Here is a 12,660-nt window from a genome sequence, read left to right on the forward strand (position 1 = left end):
ATTTCTCCTGCATGCACAGGGCTTCTCTCAGGCCTTTGTGCATTAGGCACAAATCCTGAAAAGTCAGAGTTCTCAAGTGCACGGAGATTTCTAAGTGTGTTCAGTTACCGTATTTTCCGGCGTATAAGACGACTGGGCGTACAAGACGACCCCCAACTTTCCCAGTTAAAATATAGAGTTTGAGATTTACTCGACCGCAGATTCTCCACCCGGCGTATAAGACGACCCCCGACTTTTGAGAAGGTTTTCCTGGATTAAAAAGTAGTCTTATACACCAGAATATACAGTAAATGTGCTCAAGAAGCCCCCCCCCCCAGACCTTTCTGCCGAACTTGGTTATTGTTTCCTTTACAGAAACGCGAGCAATTATTTACTGAGCGCGCAATTTACCTATGGAACTCATGGCCACAAGATGCTGCAATGGTCATGCACACATTTGCACAGCGTTTTTTAAAATGCTAAGATAAGCATATGAAGCATAGCTCTGTGTTTGCTAGGCTGTGAGCAACGGTAGTCACAAATGCAACCTCCATACTCTGCAACAAAATAAGGTAAAAAAAAAAAATACATTCCTTGGGTTACGGAAGCCCTTCTATAATAAAAAGGGAATCTTTGGAACCAACTCTTCCAGTACTATAATTTGGGGATCAATAGCAGATGTTATGAAAGGAGAGAATGCTGAACTAATAAACATTTGACCCAATGTGCCAATTTTAATGCTCTCAAATTTACTTAATCTGACTATTAATCCAGCTCCTGGTAAGGAGTTAAGATGAGTTTGTCTTCTCCAACTCTTCCCCCCCCCATCTTGAGGTTGTTTCTCCCCTCCCCTTAAAAATGCAATTCTTTAAAACAAACATATCCATCTCACCTGTGGTCTAAAAACAAAAATTTCCATTCCAGGCTGTGCCTTGATGTGAATTCTTCACACGGTTCTTCCACATTGCAAAGTTCCTGCAGAAACAGATGGTAGGACAAGATTTTTTTCCCATCCTCTTTCCTCCCCACCCCCTTTATAAATGCAGCTCTTGAAAAACAAATACATCTTTCTGACAAACACATGGGCCATATGGTAAATGAGGCTGCTGGGTTTGCAGGCCTTTGAAAAAACTTGATGAAAATTGCTCCCAACAACATTCCTCCACGTTCCTTGCTTATTTTTTTGTTTTATGGGTGCAGACCAAAAGGCTGCATTAACTTAGCCAAGGTTGTGAAATGAGTCAGTGTCAGAGAGACCATTACAACCTATTGGCCCAAAGCTGCTGAACAATAAGGATGAGAAACCTCAAGTGAACATGATAATGGAGAAGGTTTGCAAGCTCACTTGGCAAAGCACATGGCTATTCTGTCACAAACATCATGCAACATGGAGCTCCTGCAGCAGCATTGGAAATCCCACATATAAAGGTAAAGGGACCCCTGACCAGTCGCGGACGACTCTGGGGTTGCGGTGCTCATCTCGCTCTATAGGCTGAGGGAGCCGCCGTACAGCTTCCGGGTCATATGGTCAGCATGACTAAGCCGCTTCTGGTGAACCAGAGCAGCACACGGAAACGCCATTTACCTTCCCGCCGGAACGGTACCTATTTATCTACTTGCACTTTGACATAACCAACCATGAGATATCCAGGAAAGACAGAGTGTTCTTTATGTATGCCACAATAGCCGCTAGAATTTTGATTGCTAAAAACTGGAAAGGTGAAGAGCTCCCAACGATAGAAGAGTGGCAGATGAAGTTAATTGACTTTTTGGAACTCGCAGAACTGACCGCGAAACTCCATGACCAGAGGGAGGAGAAGGTGGAAGAAGATTGGAAGAAGTTTAAAGACTACTTGAAACATCGTGAAAAATTGACTTTTTGAAGTGAAATCAGAGATAGATATAGGCGACAGCAATTTAATGTGAGAATAAAATAGAAAATGAGAAAGTAAGATAAGACTTTTCTTTGCATTTAAAGTAATGGAAGTTTAGAATATATAATAAAGTTTATAAAGTTAAGATAAGTTGTTAAGATAAGTTGTTATAATGTATAATGAATATGAATAGTTAAGGTGAATGATTAACAAATAGTTACAAAATTACTAACGTAAATTAGAATTGAACGCTGGAGAGAGGACGGGGGAAGTCCCCCCTAAAGAAGATGTAGAACAAGATTAAGATATAAAATAATTGTTGTTGTTTTTCTTTTTTTCCTTTTTCTTTTTCTTGCTTTTTTCTTTGTTTCTTCTATTTGTATTTTATATGTTGTATTGGATTGTTATAAGATGTAATCAATGATTTTTGTTTTTTGTTTTTTATTACTTTATAAAATTGAATAAATGCTTTATGTAAAAAAAAAAAAAAGACATGCTTTCGAACTGCTAGGTTGGCAGGAGCAGGGACCGAGCAACGGGAGCTCACCCTGGATTCGAACCACCAACCTTCTGATCGGCAAGCCCTAGGCTCTGTGGTTTAACCCACAGCGCTACCCGCGTCCCAATTAAGCAATATACAAATAGCTTAAATAAAATTAACAAACAGGTACTGATCTCGTGAAACTCATTAGAAGCTCTCCTCTTCTGCCCTTCTCACCCACTGAGCCTGCCCCTTTAAGACAGTGGTGGGGGTCCTCAGGCTCCAGATGGCCAATGTGGCCCTCTGGGGCTCCCTGCCAGTCCCTCAGAAGCCTCCCCTGCTTCACACTGCTTCACACCTTGAGTGACTTTGCCTGGCTGGAATAGTGCCTACTGCTTTGCCTGGATGGAGGGCAGAGAGGAGTGTGCAATTGTGTGAAGAAACCAGCCTAAAAATGCAAAGGAATAACTCACATTTGTTGCCCCAACCCACTTTTCCCCTTGGCCCTGCCCAACACTGGCAAAATGTCCCAGGAACGAAATGCAGCCCCGGGATTGAAAACAGTTCCCTACCCTGATTTATGACAACACTGCACTAATCAGAGAAACTGCATACCTTCAAGAACTGTGGAGTGACGAGACGAACTGTTGCTACTAGGCAGGTCTGCTCTTCGTTGGCTGATCGGAACGCTCGAGCGATGGCAGACTCAAAGCCATTGTAAGAAGATGTAGGCACTGAAAGCAAAAACACGAAACGAGCATTCAGAAACTGAGTTTTCATTGTTGTTTGTCAAGAGGATGAGACAAATTCATGGAGGATAAGGCTAGCCATGACTGCTATGTCCCACCTCCACTGTCAGACAATGGGTACTAGGAATCAGAGCTGGGGGGGGGGGGGAGTGCTGCTGGGCTCCCCATAGACTGCAGTGTGACAGATGGGGAAGGCAGAAGACATGGAAAACTCCGGCCCTATAGCTCCGCTGCCTTGTGGGACATCTTTGAGAGAAGAAAAGGCTAAGGAGTAAACCCTACACAAATCCAGAGTGGAGTCCCTAAGGCGGCACCTTGTATGCCTCCTTCCAGCAACTCCTGCAGCCCAGCTGGTGCCGAACACCTTGCTCTGCTTTCTATCAGTGAGGCCGAGAGGGGGGCCTTGTCATCTGGGCAGCCCAGGACTTCCATGCACACTGCTGGCCAGGTTTGCACCCCAAAGAGGTCTACTTCGATTCTGCAAATGCAGTCATTTGACTTCACCCTGGGAGGCACACTCCATTGTCTATTGAGACAGAATGGTGCCAAACAGATGGGCATCTGGTTGGCCCCTGTGTGAACAGAACGCTCAACTATTTGCACCTCTGATGTTATTCACCAGGGCTCTCCTTGTGTTCTTAAGTAAAGGCAGCATTTCCAAAACGTTCCTGTCTACTTTTGGTTGTCATCCCCCTCAATATTCACCCAGTGCCAATAAAACCAAGCCAGCTAAACTTTCTACTTTATGAACATCCAGCATAACAATACTTCTTTTATTTGAGAGATTATTTCAGAATTGTTGGCGTAGCATTGTTATACTGGAAAAGATTGTGAAACGGAGCTGCAGAAAGGTCATGAAGACCTTGGACAGGGAAAAGAAAACAACTCTATTCAGTACTAAAATAGGGACATCCCCCCCCCACCCTGACTGGTTTCTTTGGGGCAGGGGCAGGGGCTAAATGCCCCTGATGCAATTAGTATTAGTAGCATTAGTAGCGAATTTACTTCGGATTGCCCACACATCATTCTGCTTTATTAGTTGTTTTGCAATGCTTTCCCAAAATTACTCCATTATTACTCCATTGAAATTATTACCGTCTGGAAGGGAACTCTTGCCTTACACAGTGCAATAAACTAGAACAACAGTGATACCGAATGTTAAAAGATTTCAGCAGGAAACTATGGAGCCTAAACTGATTGCAAATGAAGCAGTATGTCCACTGGGAAACCTCTAAAGGTGCGAACAGTATTGATGCCATCATCATGAGCACAAACCATCATGAATGCTCAATAATCATAGAATCATAGAATCATAGAGTTGGAAGAGACCACCAGGGCCATCCAGTCCAACCCCCTGCCAAGCAGGAAACACCATCAAAGCATTCCTGACAGATGGCTGTCAAGCCTCTGCTCAAAGACCTCCAAAGAAGGAGACTCCACCACACTCCTTGGCAGCAAATTCCACTGTGGAACAGTTCTCACTGTCAGGAAGTTCTTCCTAATGTTTAGGTGGAATCTTCTTTCTTGTAGTTTGAATCCATTGCTCCGTGTCCGCTTCTCTGGAGCAGCAGAAAACAACCTTTCACCCTCCTCTATATGACATCCTTTATTATTTGACATATAATTTGATATAAATAATAATAAGAAACATTTGGAAGACCTAAAACGATCTGGTAGATCGTTTGGATTTGATATCCCGCTTTTCACTACCCGAAGGAGTCTCAAAGCGGCTAACCTTCTCCTTTCCCTTCCTCCCCCACAACAAACACTCTGTGAGGTGAGTGGGGCTGAGAGACTTCAGAGAAGTGTGACTAGCCCAAGGTCACCCAGCAGCTGCATGTGGAGGAGTGGAGACACGAACCCGGTTCCCCAGATAACGAGTCTACCGCTCTTAACCACTACACCACACTGGCTCTGGATGCCCACTGTGATGCCATGCCTTGGCTTTATTCCACAATGCAAAAATGATGACCCCCACATGCACTCAAAAAAATAATAATTCCCAATTAACATACTGTCAGCACCAGAAACTTTAGAGGTTCAACAGGTTTAAGGCAACTCTATGAACATATGGGCAGGGGGGAGAGGGACAGTGATAATACAATGGCTTACCATTAGTAAAATATTTAAATTCCACCACAAATTTCACATATTCATATGTAATGGGTTCATTTGGATCTAAATTTCCTCGGGCTAAATGACAACAAAATTCTATCTGTTTTTCAGCTGAAAGAGAGAGAGAGAGAATGTTTTTAAAATTTAAATAGTAACCTCATCCCTTCAGAAAATTCTGGACATCCAACCCCAAAATAAAATATTTTAAAAGAAATGTAATGACATGGGCACAAAATGACAGCACTCCTTTGGCAAGAAAAAGCTGCTTCTTCGCAACAAATTTTAATTGTGCAAACTGCTCTTGAGCCAATTTTAGGAAAGAGCAGTGCAGAAACATTATTTATATATATATAAATAAATAAAATAAAATAAAATAAAATATCCTATTGGCATTAATATCAAGAGCAGCAATTAATGTAGCTTGGGCACTGTACAAACTAGAACCCAGATGCCCTCAAGTCATTACAACCAGTTTGTTCTATTCAGATGTTTCGCACTATGGAAAAAAACTTCAACCGTGCTTTTGCCTTCTGGTTTAGAGCCCATCCTTAACTCCGACTTCTGACAATCGGATGCAATGCTTAATAACAAAAACAAACCATGGTTAAGTAGTACATCTCCACAAGTTTAAAATCTGATCGTTTTGCCTTTGTAGATTGTTCCTTTGATTGCCATAGGACTAAAAGTTATGTTGAGAACAAAGCTTACTGGTCTTCACTTGCTAACCCCTTTGACCAAAGCACATTCACATTAATAACAGCAGGCTGCAGGAATTAAATCAGACTTATAGATTAACCCCGCACCTGAATCATACAATCATGCAACCTTCTTCAAGGCTGAAACAGGGCAGAGGGCACAAGATATAAGAAGCCCTGTGTGCCTCTTAAGTCCCAGTGAAGGCTTATTTTGCCAGCTTAATCAGTACTTACATGACAATTAAGCTGTCTGTAGAATCACTGGACAGAGATTCGGTTCTTTCAGCAAGGGTAGGAAAACCTAATAGAGGTTCTTACATTGCCCTGGCAGAATTAAAGCCATTGCATAGTGTTCTGAACTTTTTACGGGGCTAGGGTAACACAAGAAGTGATGGCCACAAACTTGGAAAGCTTTAAGAGGGTTAGACAAATTCATGGCAGATGAACACTACTGAACTTGCAGATATGATCTGTCCATTTTGTTTTATTTCAATTTCCTGTTTTCCCAATTTTAAATTCAGTTCTTCACATTTCCACATCAATTTGCGACTTTTTTTTAAAAGAGAAATAGTCATCATGAAAATTCAACAGGATTTTAGTATACATTTATCCTAACATACATACGTTTGTAGAAAATTTTGCCCAATGTATGCATTTTTGCAAAGCAAATTTCCCTAAAAGAATGGATTTTAGTATGTTGTTTTCGCTCATATGTGTATTTGTATGCAAATTTTACACCATTATCTCTGTAGTTTTGTATTCTTTTCTTGCACGGCAAGAACTGCACTGCAAAATTCAGAGACCTGTGAATTTCAGAGGCTGGCTGTTAAAGTGGTATCACAGTGCTTAACATTTATGGTGTGGGTGTGCCCTTGCTGTGCAGGTCTTCTCTTTCCTATCAGAGACAATAAACAAAATGCTACTTACCATTCAGGAAATCTGTTGCCACAGCGTTTGTCATGAGCATGTGTGGAGAAAGCAGCTTGTACACATCACTCTGTTCACGCTCAGGCAGAAAGTTTAATATATTTTGGTCCACCAAATCTGACTGATACAAAAGAACACTTTGTCATGTTCAATGGCAGAGTGTTTAAATGATCACAACACATGAAAGGGCTGCTTGACACTTAAAAACAGCACTGAATAGTCACTCAACACTTGAAGACCCTCAGCCAAATATGGGAACTGCTTCTGTTGTAAGGAATTCGGATTTACGTTGACATCAAGTGACATAAATGATTTGCTGGTGATTTCTCTGGGTGTGTGTTCACATATGCAAGTCATCAAATGATGCTGCACGGAGATGATGGGCACACACAAACACACACACGAGCTGGTTCAAAGGCAGACATGTACACACAAGTCTTTTGAAAAAAGATTTAGAAGACAGAGGATGATTATTAATTACTACAATAACAGTTTTTTTGGGGGGATGCTATAACCTCTGCGCCAATAAATCTTGTTTGCATACGTAGTGAGTACATAGGGAAAGGGTTTTAAGCCTAATAGTGTGCCAACAACCACATTGCATTCTTTTTTCCTGTCATCCTCACAACAACTTACTCAGGGTACTACTATTGATGAATTGCATATGGAAAACTGAGGCCGAATGCTCATGAACAACACCTGAGGTGGTAAACCATTGTCCAGGTGATATTATTTGATGTCATCTTGCATGCCTCCTTCCAGCAACTCCTGCAGCCAAGCTGGTGCCAAATATATTGCTCTGGTTTCCTTTGGACCACACCAAGGCAGACTAGGACCTCCATGAGCAATGCCCAGGCTTGTGCCCCAGGAAGGTCACTTCGGTGCTGCTAACACAGCAAAAACAGCACCAGAGGCAGCGGTTATGAGTTAACTGGTCTCTGCAGCCACAGGGGGTGCTGGGATTCTCCAGCAGTTCGACTTTGCCCCCAGAGGTACACTCCATTGTTTCTAGAGACAGACCAATGCCAACAAAGTGCATGATGGAATGTCTCTCCCATTGGGAGGGGGGAAAACATTCCCACATTTAGAAAACAAGATGTCAGGGAGAAGGCTACGCAGTACATCCCGATTTCTATCTTTCGCTCTTAGGGGAATTGTTTGTATGGAGCAGTATTCAGTCACTTGAGACACATTCAGTACAGTCATCCTTCCATGCAAGGCTTATGACCTGTTAATTATAACCTTGGGAAAGAGTAACCTGCCCAAGAATATATAGCAAGAGGCTGGAGAAAAAGGAAGCAGAACTATTCAACTGGCTCTTGAGAGACCAGGTGACTTTGGCTCTCACTCAACTATCCACCATAGTTGCACCATTCCATCAAGCTGCAAAGCAGAAGGGGGGGGGGGGAATAAAGCAGAGGAAATGCTATCCACTCTGCTGAAAGACCAAGTTTATTTGGCTGTTACTCAGTTGTCACCTAGCAGCAGCTATTCCATCAGGCTGCCAGACCAGTTTCCATCCCAAATAGGTGTTATAATAGCTGCAACTTTAAGTAGTGCCTCCGACCACATCCCTTTTCCCCCTTTGATGTTGTGAATTTTAGACTGTTAAGCCGGAGAAGAGGGTCTGTCTTGTTTTTACTGATCTATAATCCTCTCTTGGAGCCTTTTTTGACTAAAGAGTGAAGTGAGAACGCTTTAAACGGGGGGGGGGGGGACACCCACCCTTGAAAAAATTGCGCCTCTCAGCCAAGAACCCAGATCTATTTCAAACCAATATGCTGTCAAGTGAACCACGGTAGAAAGAGCTTCAGCACAGGGCAGAACAGAACAGAACACAAGAAGTGTGGAAGTTGGTAGGCCGGAGATGACAAGGGCAAATTAGAATGTGCTGGCTGCATTTTGACTGCATTTACCCTGTGTCTCTGCCAATAGTGAGGGAAAGCTGTTCTAAAGCAAACAGAACAAGGAGGCCAAGAAGAACCCAACTGAATATCACCAGCAAAAAAAAAAAAAAAAAAAAAAAAAAAGATGGGCCTTCGGCTGCACAATGTTAATGATGATGATGTTAATGTGATGGCCTTAAAAAGCACCCATAGAAAACAGACAAGTTGTGCCCAAAGCCGCAAAAGATAGCCAAGCCATCTGCACTCCTTATGGAGAAGAGAATAGTCTACAGCACAGTTAATTAGAGAAATGTCTCCCATACACTCAGGGAAAGAGAGAAACAAACATAACGCCTACTTAAGAGAGGTGGCATCAAGCACATGATCACTCTCTCTAAGGAGTATCTTGCATTACTATCATATCTGGTGGGCATTTTAGACGCTAACATCTGGTATCTGGACTACCTTTTGGCAGGTTCAAACAATTAACAGAGACTGTATCTAGATTTCTCTTTCTGGCAGCAAAAACACAAAAGGAAGCCTTTCCTGGTTAAACCTACCCTGTCTAGCTGCTGTTCTCATATAATACAATTTTTAATCTGGTTATTTTTCTTCAACTCCCTCTTAACTTCCATTTTTTAAAGTATCATGTTGTATTTCTTATAGGCAAAGTTTACATGTTCCAGATATTTTATATCATTTATGTATTACAACCCACTTCATGAGCTTGTGGGTACCAGACTCCCCTAAATTCCTGGATCCATTGGGAGTAAGGTTTCAGTCAAGGCAAATGTTAAAATATAAGCCAGGCCAGTTTCCTGAGGGGATAATTGCCTGGGAAATGAGCCATTAAGAAAATTAAGGAAAGGCAATGGCTTATTAAGAAAGCTATGGAGAGGGGCTCTGTGCCTAATGGCAAGTGGGTGGGGGCCCTCCTCTGGCTCTGAGTTAGAAGGCAAAGTCAGAGTTGGCTGGGATGTGACCTGGAGGGGAAAGGTTGCAGTTTGGAAAAGGCGGCAAACTGGAGAGAGGGTCAGAGCCATGGCTGATTTCTGCTGGCTATGGGAGAAACGAGACCATCTTGGGCCATCAGTGCTATGAACTCTTCTACCACAGGGTCAGGTTGTATATATGTGTAAATAAACCATATGTCCTAAAAGATACCAATTTTGCCTAATGTACCCATATGAGGGAATGTACCTGAAAATGCACACAAACTGTCATGTGGACTTTTAAGGAAAAACAATGCCCACGCCTCATGAGGTATTCAGGCAAAGTGTACTTAAGAATGGGAAAATGAGAGACCAAGAAAGACCAAAATTAATCGATTTGTCTATCCCTAGACCACACTATGGCAGTTCTACGTGCAGAATCTCAGAACATCACTGTACGTATTGGGATGAGGATGACAGGATGCAGTAAGAACCCATTATTATCCCCTGCAATTTCTGACCAAACAAGTTTTTGTCATGCTTCTAGAAAGCCATGGGTTAGAAAAGACAGCAACATCCAAATATATCTACTTAGGGGCAAGAACAGTTGCATTAAACTTAATCCAAGTCTCTGAAAAATTACTTTGCATGCATACTTGTTGCATTTCATCCATACCGACATTCCTAAGGAAAATAATAAGATTTTCAGACATTTTGTTGTGAGAACTTACCGGTAAATGCCCAAGAAGAGAAGAGACACTATCAGATACATAAATAATAATCCCATCAGTGGTAAGTGCAATGAGAAAACCATCTAATGCCTATATGGAAAAAGAAGGAATAATTTAGATAAAAACCCTGCTTCTATCCTGTGTGTGAGAGAAATATTATTATTGAGTGACATTCAACATTAGTTTTATTCAAAGTAGACTAATTAGAATCAATGAACACAAGCAATTTAAATCCATTTATTTAAATGGGTCTCCCCTGAATATGATTTATTTGGGTATGGATTTTTAAAAATAATAATAATCAAAATGTATAAATTAGAAACAAATGCAATTGTTATTTTTATTTTGCAGTTCTCTTCCCAGGTTGTCTGTTGCTGCCACGAACATTTCTCTCTTTCTTTCTCTCTCTCTCTCTCTCTCTCTATATATATATATACACACACATGCTGCTTTATCATGGATTCTGCCCCCCAGGGTCTTCTCAGTACTTCAAGATCTTTTTCAAAAGCTATTTTTGATTTATTGTGAGATTACTGGTATTTCAGTCATTTCTACATTTACATACTGTCAGCGGTCTTCTGGTTTCTGCCTTGTTTCCATTAAAAATAATAGTTATACCATACTTCAGAAAGGATGTCTTATTTGTCCTTTATCTAACTGTAGTTTTTATATTATCTTTTCTGCTAGTTCAATAAACTGTAATTTACCGTAGAATACCATTTATATATGCTTAAAGATAAATGTCATTATCAGTCAGTAACATATAACTAATATAATCTTTAAATCTGGGTTTATCATGCTGTTCTTAGTATATATAATAAAGCTAAAGATGCAATTAAAAACAACTCTTTGATCTGTGATCCCCGCCTCCCATAACATGAAAAGCATTGTTCCAGAAAGGCAAAACTGTGGGGCAACTCCTCCATATGTGACAATATGTACCTTTTACAAAGAGGCCTTGCTAACAATTAAATGGTTCTGTTCCTTTAACATGAGGTATTTTAAATGTCATGCAAAACAGTCTGTGCACTGATTTCAAAAAGTTTTGTGAGCACTAGTCTTCAATGGAAGACTAGCAAGTACGTATACTGCAGCTACCGGTATGCAGCTTGATCCTATGTACATTTACTCAGAGGTAAGTCCTCGCAATAATTGCTGCAGTTTTATTTTCACGTACTTGGGAGTAAAGGACCCCTGACAGTTAAGTCCAGTCGTGAATGACTCTGGGGTTGCGGCGCTCATCTCACTTTACAGGCAGAGGGAGCCGGCGTTTGTCCACAGACAGTTTTTCCGGGTCAATGTGCCCAGCATGACTAAGCTGCTTCTGGCGCAACGGAACACCAACACCAGAGCAGCGCACGGAAATGCCGTTTACCTTCCTGCTGGAATGGTACCTATTAATCTACTTGCACTTTTGGGGTGCTTTCGAACTGCTAGATTGGCAAGAGCTGAGCTCACCCCGTCACGGTGTTCGAACCGCCAACCTTTTGATCGGCAAGCCCAAAGGCTTAGTGGTTTAGACCACAGTGCCACCCGCGTCCCTCATTGTGTGCATAGGGATATGCAAACAACTGCACAGTTAGAGTACATATTATTTCAAGCAAACTTAAGAGTACAATCCTAAACAGATATGGGATTGCATATCCCAATGAAATCTATGGGGCTTAGTTGACTGCAATCTAATTTTTAAAAATATATGGTTAAAAATGAAAATAAACAATTTCTTTAAATAACACCAAATTCTGAGCTTTTAAGTAATTTTTTTTTTTAATTCCAGGTAATGTTAGGATAATTTTAACATTGAGTGAACTTCTGTCATACGAAGTAATAAATTATTTTTAGGTTTCCCTAACTCAGTGTTCCACAATAATTACCCAACATAATGCACACCCATACACTGCATGACATCATGTGTCCCCCACACCTTAGGGAAATAGTATAATTAGATTTTTTGAGAAACATATGTTTTGTACATAACATTACAGTCTATGCTAGCATTCCCCAATTGCTGCCCTCCAGATGGTTTGGACTCTACAACTCCCTTTATAGTTCCATCCGGCATGGTCAATGGGCAGCGTTGATGGGAGTTGTAGTTCAGCAGCATCTAGAGAACACCAGGTTGAGGGAGACTGGTTATGCAATGCCATTTTTGAACAATCATTAGGGAGGGCAGTACAAACTCCAAACTAGAATGCTTCGGCATATTTCGAAGCAAGTCCCATTGAGCTCAGTGGTTAATCTCAGGTAAGTGTTGCCATTAAGGAGGATTCTTCAGTGCTACTTGTCTTTTT

At 41.4% G+C, this 12,660-nt stretch overlaps 1 protein-coding gene across 1 annotated transcript in view; it reads right to left on the reverse strand.

Moving 5' to 3' along the window:
• The window catches only part of PASD1 (PAS domain containing repressor 1), a 91,335-nt gene that overhangs the window by 27,713 nt on the left and 50,962 nt on the right, over positions 1 to 12,660 (reverse strand). The window contains exons 5-9 of the mRNA XM_033138275.1: positions 10,370 to 10,459; positions 6,821 to 6,941; positions 5,196 to 5,309; positions 2,950 to 3,068; positions 872 to 954 (exon numbers count right to left, since the gene is read on the reverse strand). Coding sequence (XP_032994166.1) covers positions 872 to 954; positions 2,950 to 3,068; positions 5,196 to 5,309; positions 6,821 to 6,941; positions 10,370 to 10,459 — 527 coding nt within the window. The remainder of the gene's footprint in view (positions 1 to 871; positions 955 to 2,949; positions 3,069 to 5,195; positions 5,310 to 6,820; positions 6,942 to 10,369; positions 10,460 to 12,660) is intronic.

This window comes from Lacerta agilis, chromosome Z (genome assembly GCF_009819535.1).
Source record: "Lacerta agilis isolate rLacAgi1 chromosome Z, rLacAgi1.pri, whole genome shotgun sequence".
Classification (NCBI taxonomy): Eukaryota; Metazoa; Chordata; class Lepidosauria; order Squamata; family Lacertidae; genus Lacerta; species Lacerta agilis.